Source organism: Chelonus insularis, unplaced genomic scaffold, assembly GCF_013357705.1.
Source record: "Chelonus insularis isolate UGA/USDA-ARS -01 unplaced genomic scaffold, ASM1335770v1 contig_276_pilon, whole genome shotgun sequence".
NCBI lineage: Eukaryota > Metazoa > Arthropoda > Insecta > Hymenoptera > Braconidae > Chelonus > Chelonus insularis.
The window spans coordinates 262,350-281,535 of NW_023276462.1; the positions used below are offsets into that span (position 1 = coordinate 262,350).

The 19,186-nt window shown below is 30.5% G+C and overlaps 2 protein-coding genes across 3 annotated transcripts in view; one reads left to right on the top strand and one right to left on the bottom strand.

Moving 5' to 3' along the window:
* PlexA (plexin A) overlaps nt 1-9,875 on the top strand; it is a 149,953-nt gene extending 140,078 nt beyond the window's left edge. The window contains exons 4-11 of one of the 2 annotated variants that reach the window (XM_035080383.1): nt 2,339-3,076; nt 3,679-3,804; nt 4,074-6,214; nt 7,065-7,278; nt 7,372-7,552; nt 7,954-8,664; nt 8,748-8,893; nt 9,130-9,306. In XM_035080383.1, coding sequence (XP_034936274.1) covers nt 2,339-3,076; nt 3,679-3,804; nt 4,074-6,214; nt 7,065-7,278; nt 7,372-7,552; nt 7,954-8,664; nt 8,748-8,893; nt 9,130-9,306 — 4,434 coding nt within the window. Of the gene's footprint in view, nt 1-2,338; nt 3,077-3,678; nt 3,805-4,073; nt 6,215-7,064; nt 7,279-7,371; nt 7,553-7,953; nt 8,665-8,747; nt 8,894-9,129 lie in introns of both variants that reach the window. The other variant, XM_035080384.1, reaches the window with a different exon arrangement.
* Nucleotides 9,876-12,766: 2,891 nt separating this feature from the next.
* LOC118065231 (NPC intracellular cholesterol transporter 1-like) lies at nt 12,767-18,316 on the bottom strand. The gene is made up of 9 exons (XM_035080390.1): nt 18,180-18,316; nt 17,625-17,928; nt 17,225-17,545; nt 16,606-17,050; nt 16,095-16,343; nt 15,675-15,977; nt 14,712-15,276; nt 14,069-14,551; nt 12,767-13,349 (listed from the first exon to the last, which is right to left on the bottom strand). Exons 2-9 carry the CDS (start codon nt 17,723-17,725, stop codon nt 12,937-12,939), a joined length of 2,880 nt encoding a protein of 959 aa, XP_034936281.1. The 5' UTR covers nt 17,726-17,928; nt 18,180-18,316; the 3' UTR covers nt 12,767-12,936.
* Nucleotides 18,317-19,186: the final 870 nt, after the last annotated feature.

Consider the following 19,186-nt stretch of genomic DNA (forward strand, 5'->3'; position numbering starts at 1 on the left):
GATCATCAATTTATCTTTTTTTTCTGATTGCTTTATTTATCATTTCAAATTAAACTCGAGGACAGAAATTTCATGATGAAAATGACGGTGGTTCATGATTCTACAACTCATTATATCATTATCTCATTTCCTGGATGAATCACCCCAACTTGATACATCACAAATATAATTCCCGTTGCTTTAAACGCATTCATATAAATTCATACTCTTGTGCACATCCCATATACATGTATATTTATCATCAATGTTACATGAATGTATACATTTCTATAACTTTCGAGCATACTCTCATCTGAGCAAATTATTCTAAATCGATTTACTGTCGACTGTGATGCGAGAGTCCCTAGGAATTACATTGACGATAGAATTCAATGTTGGCAGCTTCTATTGTTGAAAATCGAGAGGAAATTAGTGGAATTGAGAATAAAACATTCGTTGGTACTAATGGTTCAGTCTCCTCTCCCTTTATAACTTAGTTTTGGCTTCACAGAAACTGCAAAATTTTATACATTCAGCACAACATATATCCTTCAACTATGTTATTCAGTGCAGAACCTTACCCTACTAAAATCATAACAAACTGTAGGAAAAAGCTTCTCTATTACACTAGAGAATGTGTAAGAGTAATGATATAGTCACAAAAGTTAACACTCTTCCTTCTATTCTCTCTAGACATTTTGATAGTTTCTCTCTCCTTCAGGATTTAGTTCTTCTCTCTTTCTCTATACCTTCCCAGAACCAATCGATCCGCTTTCCCGGGGCGCTTTGTTTCCTCCCAACGTGCGGAACCGAGCAAAGATATAGCATATTGCTCAGCACAAATCGGGGTTGCGAAATGCGAGAACCGTCGAGGGTCTTTGTTTCATCAAGTCAATAAATACCGTTATGATTGAGCAAGTCTATATATCTTTTTTTTGTTCATTTTTTTTTTTTTTGTAATCATTCAATACTCTGTAAATTCGCTCTCTGAGAATCGTACTGAGATTTGTTATACCACGTCCTCAGGCCACCAAGGTAGATTTGAACAAATTACCTATCATATATAGGATATAGTCAAAACAATATATTAACTATTTTTTTTTATATTTATCTATGCAGTGGCCGATCGATTACACTGCTTTTTCGAACCTGTTGCTTTTACACTCAAACATTCTGCATGGTTATATTATGTATAGACATTTATTGCTGATAGAACAGCTAATAAGAGCATTAGAACACGATTCGTTTTATTTATTGTAAAAAGTGACTACACTATAGGAAATAGAATTTTTTTAATTGGAAAAAGTTTTCCCATTTAACACCAGAGATTATTAGTGGTACAGTAAATATTTAAGAGAATTTGAAAGGAATATCTTTTAAACGAAGTTTGCTTTGATCATAAATCTTAAATTGATGATGAGATTATTTTTATTATATTTAATTCATGATTGTATCAAATATGAATTTAATCAAATCATGGTAATGAAACTACCCCTGTAATGATTTGATTTGAAATTCAATATAAACGAAAGCTAATAATTATACAATAATTTTATGCTCCAGTTATGGTATATTGTGTTTGAACATTTTTTTAATTAACATATTTCAAACTACAAGTGTTGCTTTAATTATTTCACGACATGAAAAATCTACAATTATTATCAAATATTAATATAATTTGAAATAATTTTGTCATGTGTAAAATGATTTAAAATAATTTATCATTTTAATTGCCACTAAATATTCAGTGACAGTTGTACTTCATTATTATTTTCACTTAATGAATTTCAAATTAAGACAAAAATTTTGGGATTAGCTGAAAATAATTATTTAAAATGTGAAAATAACCGTTGATTAATACAATTTAGTTGATGATTTAAAAATATTATAAAGTATTGAAATGATGGTTTCATTACCATAAATTCAATACAGATTCAAATTATGAACTTTCTGCAGTGATGATCAATAATTCATTTATAATTGTTACGGGCTTCAATAACTATAATTCAATGCTCCTCTGAAAAACGAAATACACATTTCATTTCTGCATCAATAGAAATAAATGTACTCAAACCAAAGTAATATTTTATATATATTATATATATTTATTCCTTCATATTCTATTTCTAATTGATAGGCAAAGTAAATTAGCCATGAAATAGTTTCAAGTACAAAATCGTGAAAAAATGTATAAACATAACTCGACTATACATTTTCATAATTTACAAATTTTTTTAACAATTATTACTTCATGGATAATATAATCTTCATTTTTAGCATAAGGAATGTACAATTACGTATAATAGCTTTATAAAATTATATTTAAACTGAAGTAATTATAAAATTTTTTATTTTCTAGGTGGTTGTAGAGAGTGCAAGTATTGCACAGGAATATGGAGATCTGGAGATCGATCCTAACTCAACAGTGAACCCCGACCTGCTGTTTGATGCTCAACAGCCACCAATGCATCTCTACGTGCTGACTGAAAAGAAAGTCTCCAAGGTTAAAGTTCAAGAATGCTCTGTATACAAGACTTGTTGGGATTGCCTTGGTGCTAAAGATCCATATTGTGGCTGGTGCTCATTGGAGAATAAATGTAATTTACGTAGTGACTGTCCGGATGCTGCAAACGATCCTCTTTATTGGGTTCCATACAAGAGTGGTCGATGTACCACTATAACTTCAGTAACACCAGATCAATTACAGAAAACGACTGCACGAACTCTAGAATTATCAATTGACAATTTGCCAACTCTAAATGGAGAATTTCTATGTGCATTCTCCGTATTTGACAAAACTCTTATCACAAATGCATCACGAAAAACATCTGGAGTCAACTGTACGACGCCAAGAACTGACCTGTTGCCTTCCATTCCAGTAGGCCATCACCATTTTACAGCTAAATTATCGGTTAGAATGACCAATGGACCAGATCTTGTAGCAACTAATTTCACATTCTTTGACTGTAATACCTACTCATCGTGTACTGAATGCGTATCATCCAGTTTCCCTTGTGATTGGTGTGTCGATGGACACAGATGTACACATGACACTGCCGCAAACTGCCGTAATGACATTCTCGTCACGGGTGTTAATGTAAGTCAATAATGAATTTATTTTATAGAAAAATCTATTTATTTATTACCATCGTTGTTCAGCCGTTTTTAATGAAAATGAATGATTTTAATTGATTCCGATTTATGAATCAATATTCCCATCTCATGATTCTTATTTATCTTTCAATTTTGTACAAATAATTTCAAATCAATTTCTAGTTATTAAATTTTTAATCATTTATAATTAAAAAAATTGTAATTTAAATATATATTTTTATTTTATAATTGAAAAATTAAAATTAGAAATGTCTTCTATTAGATGAAATTAATTTGTACGAAAGGTATAAATATTTATACAAGAAAACGGAAATAAAATTAATATGAATTTAAATAATCGTTAAAAGTTTATGAATATCTATTGACAGAATTTTTTTCAATTTTTCAACTTTCAACAATAAATTACATCAGTATAATAATAGTAATGGGAATTTTCAAGTCTATTAACATGTCGTTGAATTAATTGGAGCAGAGTATTAATGATTCAAGTTTATTCATAGTAAACTATCAAGTAATATATAGCCTTTCACTAAAATCCATTACAATATTGGAAAAATTAATTTTTTATATATCTTTTTATTATAGAGAATAGGACCGAGTTATAGAAGTGGGCCAGCATTCTGTCCAACAATAAATTCAACCGGATCTCAGGAGATTCTCGTGCCTTCTGGCGTTAAAAAACCTATTTCTGTCCAAGTGCATATCATAGGAGTAAGTATTGATTTAAGATGGTTTTTTTTTAAAACTCGTCTGACTAAAGAAAATTCAAGTATAACCAATTAAAGTTGAGAGAAAATACAACCTAGATTTATATTCTGATAATAAAGAAAATAAAATTTTTTATTTTGAGATCAATTTGTAATTTAAAATTTAAAAAATTCAAATTGAAATTTCATGAAATAATGAATTATCTATTGACCAAAAAAAACAAAAAGAATTTTTGTAAAGATTCAATATTTACTTTTATTTTATTTTTTCAGCAATTTATCGTACAAACTCGGTTTGTCTGTCAATTCAACATAGAAGGACGAGTAACGAGTGTCAATGCCAAAATTTTTGGTGATACAATTGCTTGTGATGAAATGGAATTTTCATACAGCTCAAAACCGCCCAACATAACTGTACCATTTGCTGTTATCTGGGGTGGATCCAAGCCTCTTGACAACCCCTACAATATTCACGTTGTTATATATAGATGCCGCGACATGGCAGACAATTGTGGTATGTGTTTAGCAATCCCTCCAAAATATGGCTGTGGTTGGTGTCAAAGCTCAGATAGGTGTGAAGTAAAAGAACAATGTGAACGTGGATTCGGAATATGGTTAGATAGAAATATGACTTGTCCAAACCCAGAGATACATTCATTTGAACCAATGATGGGTCCATGGGAAGGTAACACCAACATAACGATCAAAGGAATTAATCTCGGTAAGACCTTTAGTGACATTTATGGAGGCGTGACTGTTGCTGGATTGCCTTGCCAGCCTTATGAGAGCCTTTACATACGCACAAAACAAATTACATGTCGAGTTGATGGTCCTGGTAATAAAGAGCAAAAACAAGGACCAGTTATTGTAAAGATAGAAAATTTTCGAGGTCAATCCAGACATAATTATCAGTTTGTCAACCCAGTCATCACGAATATTTCACCGAAATATGGACCGAGAAGTGGAGGAACGACTGTGAAAATTACTGGAAGGTATATGAATGCCGGCAGTGAGATTAAAGTTATGATTGATGACCTGCCTTGCTCGGTAATTAATGCAGAGTCCAACGAGACATTATGTATGACTAGTGCTAGTGATATTAACAGAAATGGAACTCTCTTAATGATATTCGACGGAAAAAACAGAACTTATAATGGATTTTTTGAGTACGTAGATGATCCGACCATTAAAAGCGTCGAGAGTGGTGTTGCTGGACAGATGAAAATTCCTAAAGGAATCCCAGCAGGTGGAATCAAGATTTCAGTTACTGGAAAGAACCTTGGTTATATTCAAAATCCACAGATGTATGTATATTACGATGAGAAAATGTTTGTATCTCGCTGTGACGTTCTTAGTCAAACGAATATGGAGTGCAAATCACCAACGATTGAAGTGCCAGAAAATGTAGTACTAGATGCAGAGAAACCTTTGAATTTAGAATACGGATTTCGCATGGACAATGTATCTGGAGTTCAAAATCTCACTCAGTACGGCTTTAACCATTTTCTTCTTTATCCCAATCCTATTTATGATACATTCGATGAAGAAGTCAAGTATTACAAAAGTGATTATCTCACGATCAATGGCCAACATCTTGATCGTGCTTGTCAAGAGTCAGACGTGATTGTTCAGATCGGTTCTACTTATTGTAACGTGACATCTCTATCGAGGCAACAACTCACTTGTAGGCCACCGCTTTCTCAACCCCCGGCACTCAATGCCGAAGGTCTGCCTGATAAACAAGAACTGCCTGAAGTAATAGTTATTGTTGGCAATACTCTACGTTTCAAGATAGGCAAATTGAGTTATGCTCTACCTACTGGTTTGAATGGACCACTTTCCAAACCTGCACTTATAGGTGTTGTAGTGGCTATCGTAGTTCTTATCGTCATTTTCATCGCATTCCTCATTGCATATAGACGAAAATCAACGGAAAGTAACCGTGTGCTCAAAAACATGCAAGAACAGATGGATATTCTTGAATTACGTGTCGCAGCTGAATGTAAAGAGGCGTTTGCTGAATTACAAACGGAAATTACTGATCTCACTGGTGATGTAACCAGTGGCGGAATACCTTTCCTAGATTACAGGACGTATGCTATGAAAATTCTGTTTCCGAATGTTGATAACCACGTAGTTCTTCAGTGGGATAGACCAGAACTATCACGTAAAGAGAAAGGTTTACGTCTTTTTGGACAGCTTATTATGAATAAAACCTTCCTACTTCTCTTTGTGAGGACCCTTGAAAGCAATCGTTACTTTTCAATGAGGGATCGTGTCAATGTTGCAAGTCTCATCATGGTAACACTGCAGAGTAAAATGGAGTACTGCACAGATATTTTAAAAACTCTACTTGCTGAACTCATCGAAAAATGTATGGAAGGGAAAAGTCATCCTAAATTACTACTTAGACGGTAAGTGTTAAAAATATATCATCACCGTAATTCTTCACGATTGCCTTTTCTCTTTTTATCTACTATTGCTAAGCTTGAGAAATCACATAATTTCTACAAATTAAATTTTTTTCTATTTTTAAATTATTTCTCTCGCCTTCAAAGCACTAATTTATACTTTTACTCATAACCACAATTTTTTCATTTCTTTCAATTTATCAAAATTTCTTTGAAATTATGCATCAAGTATAATATTACTTATAGAATGAATTTCATTAAAGGTCTTTAATAAATTCTATGCAAATTAATAAATATTTCCATGATTTGAGTTCTTTTATAAATATTTAATAAATCAATATTTGGTTAAGATATTGATTATACAGATTGAATATTACATTTTATTAATTCAAATATTACTTACTAACTGCCCTTTTATTATTGCTTTAAAAACATTTAAAAGACCATGATACTTTCATAATTTATATTTGACTTTTACACTGACTTTAAAAGTTTATTATTCTTAATATTTTTGTTCAGCCTTCTTATTACCTCAAGTATTTCGAAAGATACGGAAATTTATTTATTGTACATTTTATAAAAAAAAAAATTCTTCAATTAAACTTTTGATAAAGTGATTTCATTAAAAATTATGTTTGTTCTCATTATAGATAATGTTGTTTATTAGAAATGTTTTTTTTTGTACGTATATGGATGAAAAAATCTAGCACAATGTGAGAGCAAAAAAACCATAATCATTATAAATAAAAATAAGAGTTTTATTAACCAGTTGATTTTAATGAATTAAATTCAATGCTGTGAGCTTGAAAGCATTCAATTAAATCTAAAATTAAATGGATGTTTTTCTTTTCAGGACCGAGAGTGTTGCAGAAAAAATGCTATCCGCTTGGTTCACTTTTCTGCTGTACAAATTTATGCGCGAGTGCGCTGGCGAACCACTTTATATGCTGTTTCGTGCAATGAAGCAGCAGGTTGACAAGGGTCCTGTTGATGCAATCTCTTCCGAAGCACGGTATTCACTCTCGGAAGAGAAGCTTATAAGACAGTCAATTGACTTTAAGCCAATGGTAAATGAAATTATTCCAATCATTCGTTTGTTAATTGCTTGAATCAGTCAGAGTAAAGTAAATATTCATTTCCTCTTCTCTTTTATTTTTCAGACCGTCTATGTAACCATAGCTCTACAAACAGTATTTAGTGGATTAGATCCTAGCACTGAAAACGTCCCTGTGAAGGTTCTTGATTGTGACACCATTTCTCAAGTTAAAGAAAAAGCATTAGATACCATTTACAGAGCTACACCATATAGTCAAAGACCTAGAAAAGATGATCTTGATCTCGGTAAGTTTATTATTCTGTTATTTAAATGATCTAGGGATAAAATGATTACAAAAGTAGTATTAAACTTTTTTATCTTTTTATATATATTAAATTTTAATTTTTTGTTCTGTTTAATTTTGAATGTTTCCATTCTTCTGAAATAAAACTAATCTGAAAAATAAACTGTTCTTATAATAGAATAAATTTGATTTTGATGGTTGGAACATATGACTAATTATTTCATTTAAATGTTACAAGCAATAATATTTCCATATAAAACCAGAATACTGAGAAAAACTTTTGCAATAATCTAATATTAAAAATCACTGGAGTTGAATTTTGCATAAAAATGGAATATAGTCTAGTGAAATTTTGGGGTTAACTCAATGCAAACATTTTTATTATGCATTTATTCTTCACAGAATGGCGAACAGGAGCATCAGGAAGATTGATTCTCTATGACGAGGACTCAACGACAAAAACTGAAGGCGAATGGAAAAAGAGAAATACTTTGAATCACTACAGAGTACCAGATGGAGCTTCTCTTAGCTTAGTCTCCAAACAATCATCGATTTACAATCTTTCTATATTGTCCGAGAAAACAGATAAATCTCACAAATATGAAACGTTAAATCTCAGCAAGTTCAGTTCAGCAAGTCCACCACTTTCTCGTGCTACATCACCTCTAAATCATGATCATGATGGTGGAGTAAAAGTTTGGCACTTGGTCAAACACCATGACACAGATGCTCAGAAAGAGGGTGAACGTGGCAACAAAATGGTATCAGAAATTTATTTAACAAGGTTACTTTCAACAAAAGGTACTTTACAAAAATTTGTCGACGACTTGTTCGAAACAATCTTCAGTACAGCTCATCGAGGATCAGCATTACCACTTGCTATCAAATATATGTTTGACTTCCTCGATGATCAAGCACTACTTCATGGCATATCTGATCCAGAAGTCGTTCATACGTGGAAAAGCAATTCTCTTCCTCTCAGATTTTGGGTGAATCTTATCAAAAATCCCAACTTTGTTTTTGATATTCATAAATCCAATATTGTAGACTCTTGTCTCTCTGTTGTGGCACAGACGTTTATGGACAGCTGTTCTACATCAGACCATAGATTAGGTAATTTCTATGATAATTGAATTTGTGTTATTAACCTAGATTAATTATGTTATTTTTAATAATCATAAATTTGACTATTTCAGGCAAGGATTCTCCGAGCTCAAAGCTGCTATATGCCAAGGACATTCCAGTGTACAAAGAGTGGGTAGAACGCTATTATTCAGATATTAAAATGATGCCTGCTATTTCTGATCAAGACATGAATGCAATGTTAGCTGAAGAGTCTAGGGTAAGCTTTTTATCTTTTTAAAAATATGTTAATACAATTTCTCAATCCTTTACATGCAAAATTATTTATTTTTATTAACACAGTACTATTTTCCGGAAGTAATTTCATTCCTAATTAATTTTATTGTTCACGCTGAAAAGGTTTATTTAAATGGTTGAAAATTATTGTGATTATTATAAATGACGATTTACCTTTTGTTGGAGAAATAATTTTAAAATGAATGTCGTTTTTTTCAGTCTCATACGTCAGAATTTAATACAAATTGCGCTCTCTATGAGTTGTATACATACGCAGGAAAATACAACGAGCAATTAATAGTGACCCTTGAGGAGGATGAATTTTCACAGAAACAAAGGCTGGCGTACAAATTAGAACAGGTGCACAATATAATGTCGGTGGACGTTAATCCCTGATGTCCCGTGATTCCGACCAAGCATCCGACCAAGTCTCTACGTCATGAATGGCCATGCTGAGTCAAGATGCTAGGTTATTATGATTAAAATGCCAAGTGAACTGGCCTAATATATACGCTTCAACTTTATCATGGACAGTCGCAAGAGAAAGTTAACTTTTTTTGTACTCTATCTATTATTTCACTCTATCTTTCAAACTATATATTATCAAAGACTCAAGCATAGTGAAAGAAAGATAGAGAGGATAAGTTGTGCGACTTCTGTGTGAAAATAATTAGCGAGATGATTAAATTATGCTCAAGACGTAATGTAGTCTTCAAGCAAGCCGCTGGCTGGAAGGTGTGACAATTATATCATCGCACTTACCAGATAATAATGTATATAAAGTACCAAAATAATGATATTGCAATAGAAAATAATATTATTATACATGCTCACACTCCGGCGGTCAAGCATAACAGATTGTCGCGTTAGGTAAAAGGAAAAAAAGCATTTTTAATGAAAAATTAAATCGAAAAAAGTTAATATAATAATACGTACAAACAAGTTGTTTGACGATATTTGTAAAACAATGTGTAATGTGTAAATCGATATGCGTCACGTGCCGAAGCGACTGATGACTTGAGTGTCGATTTTTAAACGAAGAAACATTTCCATCCATGACATATAGCTGAAACCCTTCGAATGAAAGTCGTCGAAGGGTTTTTAAGAAACCGATTATTAATTTATAAAACTAGTTAAACTAATTGATATATAAATATATATATGAATGATTATATTATACAATGGATGGTATTTCATATGTATATGTGTACATACTATATTAATAATTAATAATTAAAATACACTTAATACGCTGGCAAAACGCATGTGTATGTATATAAAATATGTGTGCGTTCGGCCCTTCCGTAAATATATTGTCGCGATATAAATATAAATATTATACATATTATATAAATTATATATAGACGCACACACATTCGAAGAGAAAGACGATAAGAATGGAATCTTTGACGAAAGAAAGACGGTGTATTATTTAATAAGTATTAATATATACGGACGATAACCACGCGAGCGCGAGGTCAAGCTCTATGTGACGGTTGTGTTGAGTGTGCGTGCTTCCCTTTCTCGGTCTACAAATCATACGTCCCAAAATATTGCCATATATTCTTTAATCATTTGTCGTCATCTTCATCTCATCTCGATATCATTATCAATATCATGATCATCATTATCTATCATTATCATTGTCATAAAAATTCATATTATATACACGAGATGTGCGTGCTAAATTCACGTAATTTCTCTACAAACCATCTTGTGCCACTCTCTCCTAAATATGCTTCAACGCCTCCGTCGTCATGTTGTTGTCACTCTTAATTATTGTAATATATATGAATAATGATCACTGTTGAGTATTGTCTGATTGTAATACATTGATATTGAATTGATATGAATTGATAATCATTAATTAACGTAAAATTACTCTGTGGATGTAGCCATATTAGCGTGACAGTTGTCGGTGCGATTCGTAAGACGGTGCGAGTGGGTCGGTATGAATGTAGATATTATTTGAGAGTCAATTTAATGTGCAAGTTGTTCGTGGAGAAAGTATTTATTGCTCAAAAATGATTGAAGACGAACAAGAAAACAAATCTGAAAATGAAAAAGCTAGAAGCGAGCGGGAAACTAAAGTAGACAGATGAGATAGAAAAACCATGAAAATAAGAATGAAAGGGTGAGGTGATTTTGGCACGTAAAATTCATTATTGTTGGTAACAGTTGAGGTCAAAAAGCGATCGGAAGTAGCTCGGGGAAAGACCCAATCAAGCCAATGCGAGATTAATTATCATATAACGAATATAAAAATATTAAGAAAAAAAATATATATAAATATAAATATAAAGTATAAATATTAATGAATTACTGAATGATTAAATTCGTGAGAAAAAAAATAATAATAATTGACTAATTATTGGTGTACCCCCGTGTTGTGCTACATATGATCGCCCGACGATCTCGCGGTGTGCAGTCCCTCCCCTGCGCACGCCGACTTCTTATGGTACTAATAAACCCAAAGTGCCTCTGGTAGATTTTTGGGCATAAGCTTGAGTAATGAAAAGAAAAACTATAACATTTATTACACGATATTGACACAATTAATTAACGAATAAATTAAAATAACATAAAAATGATAATAACGACGATTAAAAAAAAATGAATTAAAAGAAATCTACGTGTGCACATGCGTATACATATCATGTTAATCTGATCATATTGTCGCGTGTATGTATACCGTGTGCATGTGCATCTAGGATAGTTTGAATAGATAGTCGATATTAGCCTAGTCTCTATGTCTGTGTGTCTGTCTGTACCCCAAAGTGTCTTTCCCCGGCCGTCGAGTTTTCTCTTACCTTCTACGTGTCGAACCCTAAACCCTTTCTCCTAAAGTTTCAAATAATAAATAAAAAATAATCATCATAACGATAATTAATAATTAACTAATTAAAAAAAATGAAAAATATTTATCAATAAATTATCATTATCCCTTTTTTCCTTTATTCCTCATCACTCGCAACATCCAAAACGACGGCCCATACTTGACATCGTCATGTATCAACGAGCTTTTTTCCATATCCTTCCCTTACATTTTACTCCCATTGATCGTGTTATTAATCTGCGCTCATGTCACACGCGTGCTAAGTCCTCCAGCCCCACATAACATCAAACACTTAATTGGCACCTTTTCGCTGAATAAATATTATTATATCGATGGTTCCTTATTGATAATAATAATAATAATAATAATAATAATAATAATAATAATAATAATTACTAATGAAGTAACAAGAAATATACAGCCCCCCCTCCAATTTATAAACTAAAAATTACAATAATAAATAAATGAAATAATTAATTGTATACTGTCTACTCTCAAATACCGTTCGTACGCGGCTTGCTGCCCAGCAGTCTACCGTCGTGTGCGCTAAAGAATTGTACTGATTATTGTGCGTTGAGTAAAGTAAAGTACTAGAGTAATGGAAAATTTTTTGTTGTCTGATTGTCAAGAATTTCTGCTATCCTATCAAGTAAATAGATAAGGATATGATTTTAAAAAAGCAGAAACAATACGAAGGGGGTGTGAATAAGGGAAATACGTGGTATGATTGCATTAATGTGAGGGTGTGAATGTATTTGGACTGTGTAAGACTGAGAGAGACAGCGATGGGGGTTTCACCTGTCGATTGGGTTTCCCCTCGCCGCTCATTTTTACGTCATAATTATTCATTACAATTAAACATAATAATGCATCAACACGATTACGTTACGTTTAATAATAGTCATGTTCATTTTCGATCAATAATGGATTATTAATGGAATAAATCTTTAATGATCCTTGCTACACTATTTTGTACTTGTTTTTTAATCATAATATATTATATAAATATATATAAATAATTCCGTTTTAAGTTATCCAATTTTATTATTATTTTTATTATTAATTATTATTACGATTATTCTGATTATTATTATTTTTGTATAAATGTGTGATTAATAGTATGAATAGTGTAATAATTTTGTATGTTTATTGAACCAAAAATAAATATTATTGATAAAGATGAATAACAATTAATTATCTGATTGTATTGTATTTAAAGGCACATTTACTTCATCATTCACTTTTTGATTTGCGTCAGTTTCAATAGACTTTTTTATTTCTTCTTTATTAAGATGTAGACTTCGTGGTCCAATTGTACTTAAAATCACTGGGAGTAAGAGTAAACCATGCCAAAGACCGAATAAGATCACAAGGAAAAATATTTTGAAGAATGTACGAAAAACGTAGGCTTCAGAAAAAGCTAAAAGAGATTGAGATAAAAGGGTTGAACCTGCTCCGTATAATACTGCTGCTCCGATATGTCTTACAGCAATCAAAGCTCTTGCAGATCGATTTCTTTCATTATTTGGTGCATTGCTGTTGAGAAAAGCATGTGCGACGTGAGCTGCATAATCAACACTCAGACCTACTGCTAATTCGAGAGCTGCGAAAAAAAAAAATTAATTGAGTTAATACGTAATGAAAATACATCCATGTACAAGTGTCAAGAAGATTTAATAACCTCAAGTAATACTAAGGTAAATTAAATAGTATAGTAAGTAAATATTCATTTGATTTATTTGTTTATTAATTGCGGAATTTTAATTGCTAATGACTGGAATTTCTCAATCAACTATTTTTTATTTAATTATTTTAATCATAAATTATAAAGTAAAATCATTATTTATTTATAAATCCAGTGTTAGGATACATTTTGAAATGGTTTTACGGTAATATTTTCATCAAAAATAAAATTTATGGATAAAATAATTAAAGATAAATATACAAAGAAATGATTCAGTAATTAAACCAAACTACAGTTAATAGTCCAAGTTTTAATTGTATCGTTGTATAAACTATTTAAATTGAATGCAAATTATTTGAATATTTTGTAGATAACAATAATGTATCAATAGTATCAATTTATCTCAAATTTTAACCCGCATTTATTTTCCTGTTCGAAATTCACATTAAAATACCAGTCGTAAAACCAATTTCATTTTAAAACATCACTAAAAAAGTAAAGTTAGTATAAATTATTTAATTGAATACCACGAATAAGCAGATAATGAAAACACATGTTAACATATTTAAATTGTATCAAAGAGATTATAATTCCTTTTTTTACTTTTTGCCACTTTAAAATCATGTTGAGATACTTACCGATACACGAAACTATGTCGATAGACAATCCCCAGTAGTACATAAAACCACAGATATCAACGAGGGTCAAACTAACGCAGAGAAGAATCCAAATACATGTCTGCGGTTCAGCAATGAGTACTGCTGTTGTTGCCATCACACATATTAATGCAAGAATAATATTTCGAGTAACCTCACGGGCAATTACTTTGTCTGTGACCCATGCACCAAATATTCGGCTCCAAACTGTAGCATATCCACTAAAACCCACCTCTTTTACAGCTAACTTTGTGCTATCCATCGCTGGAATCCATTGGTCAGGGCCAGAAAATTTAGTAAAGGCAAAATTGATAGTAGAGAGTAATATTCTTGGAGTATTCATTCCACAAGTCAAATTACCATCAAATCGAAAATTCCTTTGATATTTGCCACCACTTGGACTAAATAGAAATTTCGAGAGGTAAAAATAAAATTCATTTGATTGCAGGGAATTATTTGTTACATCTGAAAACAAATAGATTAATTCCAAATTGATAATATATAAAAGAATATTACATTGATTGCAACTACAGCCCTACGATTTGTAATTTAATTACACTAACAAACATTTAATTATAATAAGGGTAATTGTATTAATTATTAAATAATTATGTTCACTAATAACCTTTGTCATAATGACGTTGCACAAATTGAGCAAATTCTTGTGGCCAAGCTTCTAAATTATCGACCACAGTCATATTCATTAATTTATCTATTAATGTCATGATTTTGGAATATTCCATAATGTAATCAATATCAGCTATATAAATAGCCGCTGATTTCCCTCTAGTAGGGAATTCTCTGTTCTTCACTTCTATGAATTTATGTAAATAAGAGTCGGTAGGTAAAAACCAGTCAGGATCAAACCATTGTTTCAGCTGGTAAACTCCCATTCCAGAAACAATTGTGAAAATACAAGTGATTAATATGATAATTATCTTTCCTGGAGTCTTTAATACCACTTTTGTATAAAAAGTATTTATTACTCGCCACGATAAGCGCTGGTTCAGATCATTTTTACTAATATCATAATTGTCATGTATTATGCATGGAAAAATTCCATTTCTTTTGCTTTCAATTCGTTTCACGTCTAACGTAAAAATGGCAACAAAAAATGTTACTTGTAGTAAAAACGTTACGAAAACTCCTACGGCTGCGTAGATGCAGAATGATTCCAAAGAAGGGAGAATCTAAAAATAGCAAAAATTTGTTAAAATAATTTCATACGTAAGTTATATATCACCTTTTTCAACTTTATATGTATTAATTAATTAAATATTCATGTATACAAAATAAATAGTTTAATAAATATTAATTACTCATTTAATTTAAATTAGTATAATTGAGAGTAATCGAGTTCCGTTGCTTTTTCGAAATTCAATACTAAAATTATTTATATTTTTTTATGTGTTTAAAAAAAACAATATCAATATCAACGATATATTCCTCATTTATCATTTGCAACAATTATGCAGTGATTCATAACTGGAATTGATTATCATGAAATAGAATCAAGCTGTTATAAATTATCATTGAATAGTAAATTTCCAAGGGTAGGGTTATATAAGATTTATAGGTATTATTTTACCGTAGATGCGCCGATGATGAATGCTATCACATCAGTCAATGAAGTAATAGAAATCGCTGCTCCAGCGTGGCTTAACATATGAGCAATTCTTTCATCGATCGACTTGCTACGAATTAATTCATGCGACATTCCTTCCTCCCAAGATGCCATCATCACGAAAATATCATCGACTCCAAGACCCATCAGCATAAATGGTAATGAAGAGTGCACCGGGCCATAAGGAACGCCAAAAAGAGAACATAGTCCAACAGCAACGATAAAAGCTCCACCCACACACAAAAGACCAGCACTCGTTAAACAAGACTAAAATGTCCGGAAACAAATAATTAATTCTTTCATATGTTGAATTGTTAATAATTAACATTAATCACTCAACAAACAAATAAATGATTATTATTAGAACAAAAAAAAAATACTCACACGCCACTCAACCCAATTAAATCGTGATAAGATTACTTGAACGTATAAAGTCATTAATATGATACCAATTATTATTTTTTTCATATCTTGAAACATTGTAGATTCGCTGATATCACCAAAGCTTCTTCCTGCTTGATACCATATTTGTAAAGTTTTATTGTTTTCTTTATTTTTTTTCTTCAATAATTCTGAACTTGCATGAAGTTCTTTCAATAATTCTGCTTCCCAATTTAGGACGTCAATTGTAGCCTTTAAAGTGATAGTACTTATAATAGATTGGCTTATTTATTATATCTTCTATTAATTAAATTGGATTTATAAATGTATCCAATGTAATAAATAGATTTTAATATTCATTTCATAGACATCATCAATATATAGTTTAATTTCGTTATAAATTATTAATTTGATGTGACTTAATTACATATTAAATGAAAAGTTATATTCAAATTACATATCAATTTTATAAATTTTTTAATGAATAGAAATTTAGATATAAAACTCACCGTACCCAATCAGAAGTTCCAACATCATTCCCCGCATTATTCATATTGATATTTGTAAAGTTGACGTGTAACATCCACTGATTTTTCATTGCTCGAGCACTGATAATTTTACCCATATTGTCTTTGACAACTCCTCCTAATAATTCAGTGAAATTTATGGGATGACCTAAAGTAGGACTTATTTTGACTGAATTTATTTTTGTAATAATGTCATTTTTAGTTTGGCTTAAAATTTTATTTGAATCATATTCCCATAAATCTAGAATACTAAAGATTAAACAGCCTTTTGGTAAAGTATTGAAAATCCTACAATAAACTTTCGCTGAGGTATGAACACTTGGATCAAAATTACTCTGATCCATTCGTGCTGATGGTTCTTCGTCAAAAAAATCATCATCATCAATATCACGTTGTTGACGAGCTATCGAGTAGCCTGATATCACTGGTACTCTAAAGTGAAAATAATGATAGTTATCATTGTAGCTGATACCATTAGTAAACAGGCAATCAATAGAAGTTATTAGTTAAATTACTAGTTATGTAATCGAAGAGTTTAATTGTAATTATCTTTAATTGATCATAATATTTATTATTATTAATATCAATGAAGTGGTGAATACATACTTGAAACATACATCTGTCCAAGTAAGTTGCTTATTAACTTGGATAGATAAGATTTTTTTCATGATTTCATTCATTTCATAAAGTGCGTAAGGTTCTAGCACATTATCTGCTGTTAATATCATTGTCTCGGTGCGTTGACCTTCTCCAAACTGATCCATAAGCCACTCTGAGTCTTTGACGAAGTCTGAATCTGGAGGAATCCATAATCTCAAAGGATTTCTTTCTTGTCGAAACTTTAAAAAACCTCCTAAACATAGTAATACTAATAGAGAGCAGCAAATGATCCATCTGATTGGATGCCTAGCTATTCTCAAACCCAATCTTTAAAAAATTAAATATAAATTAATTTGAAAAAATAAAGATATACAGAAAACTGATTTTAAATAGCTTCATTACTTACTGAAAAAAAAGATGTTTAACTACAGATGATATACTTGCTGGTATTTTTTTAAGTCTATCACAAAAAGATTTTCTTTTTACAACTGACTTTTCTACCTCCATAATATAATTTTTATTTAAGAAATTTTCAATAAAACCAAGATTTTTAGACACTTTCGACAAACACTCAACAGCAAGTACAATTATGAATCAGCTACTTCTTCATCACTGCTTCATTTACTTTAGTCAAGTAGCAAAATGGAATTAACTTTTTCTGCATACTTTGAGATTTAGATTTAAACTCTTCAGTACTTCAAACATCTCAACTAAATAAATAATTAAATAATATTATACTTTTTGTAGCATACGTATTTTTATTGATATTAAATATAATTAAAAATCTTATTATATAAATATTATGGAGAATATTTATATAATTATATAAATATTGTCCATATCCATAATATTTATATAGTATGATCAAATAGACCTTTGGACTGAGATTTTCATTAAAGATAAATGTCAATTTATATTTACAGCAATTAAAACTATCAGTAGTAATAGATTAGACACTTACTGAATTAATACAAAATTATTGTACAATCAACCAATCATTATTTAAAAAATGATTCCAATCTAATAATTTTTGTCAAACTGTGACACATAACCCCTTTATAGCTATATATGTATATAATTTTTTTTTAACAATAAAGCACCACATTAAGAAGAAAAAACATTTTTATTTAATACACTTTTGTTCATAAGACATTTAAATAATTATTTTATATTAAATATAAATAATTAATTACAGATCACTGAAAATGTTATATTTTCAATAACATACACGATTTACATACGATGTAAAATACTGTTGAGTATCTATGAATATTGTGTTTTATGTAACAATAGAAAAAAACCAATTAAAAAATAGATTATTTTATTCTGTTATTGTTTTAATACTGTATTTTTTTTCTATGCAAATATAAGGTAACGTAGAAAATTAATAGTTGATTATCAACTGACGTTGGTGCATTACCGATACAGTCGGGTAATATTTGATGCGGAATATTTTGAATTTATTTAAATGTCAAACAATCGTTTATATGATAATAGTTCAGTCTTTTCAATTGATTTAATCGAATAATACAACTAAACATCAAACTAACATTTAAACTGTTGCATTTTACAGAGATTTACTCCAATAGATTAAAATTTTTTTTTAAATTAATTAATAACTGAAAATTTTTAACGTTAAGTCATTAATTAAGTATTATTGATTTTTTACGAAAAATCATAAAGGTTAAAAATTTTAATTATTTTAGCGATAAATACTGAAATACAATGGGCCAAAATTTAATAATTAAGTTGAGTAAAATATGTGATAAGATAATGATAATATGTGTAAACAATCAGTATGGATTTTTAACAAAACTTACAATTAGCTTTCACTCTATTAATTAAATAACTCATGTCAAAGTGTGTTCATTATAAAAACTTCTTCAGATGAATGAAAACAATTTATTAAGGTCAAGGACGGTGATAAACGAATTACAAATTCAATGTTACTCAAGGTAAAAATCATCT

What these genes read in the sequence shown, in the direction of transcription:
- LOC118065231 (XM_035080390.1), bottom strand. Translation starts at nt 17,725, where the DNA reads ATGGAGGTAGAAAAGTCAGTTGTAAAAAGAAAATCTTTTTGTGATAGA. An exon ending in TGGACAGATGTATGTTTCAA is followed by an intron (nt 17,051 to 17,224) that starts GTATGTATTCAC and finishes TTTTCACTTTAG; the next exon opens with AGTACCAGTGATATCAGGCT. An exon ending in ATGTTGGAACTTCTGATTGG is followed by an intron (nt 16,344 to 16,605) that starts GTACGGTGAGTT and finishes ATCACTTTAAAG; the next exon opens with GCTACAATTGACGTCCTAAA.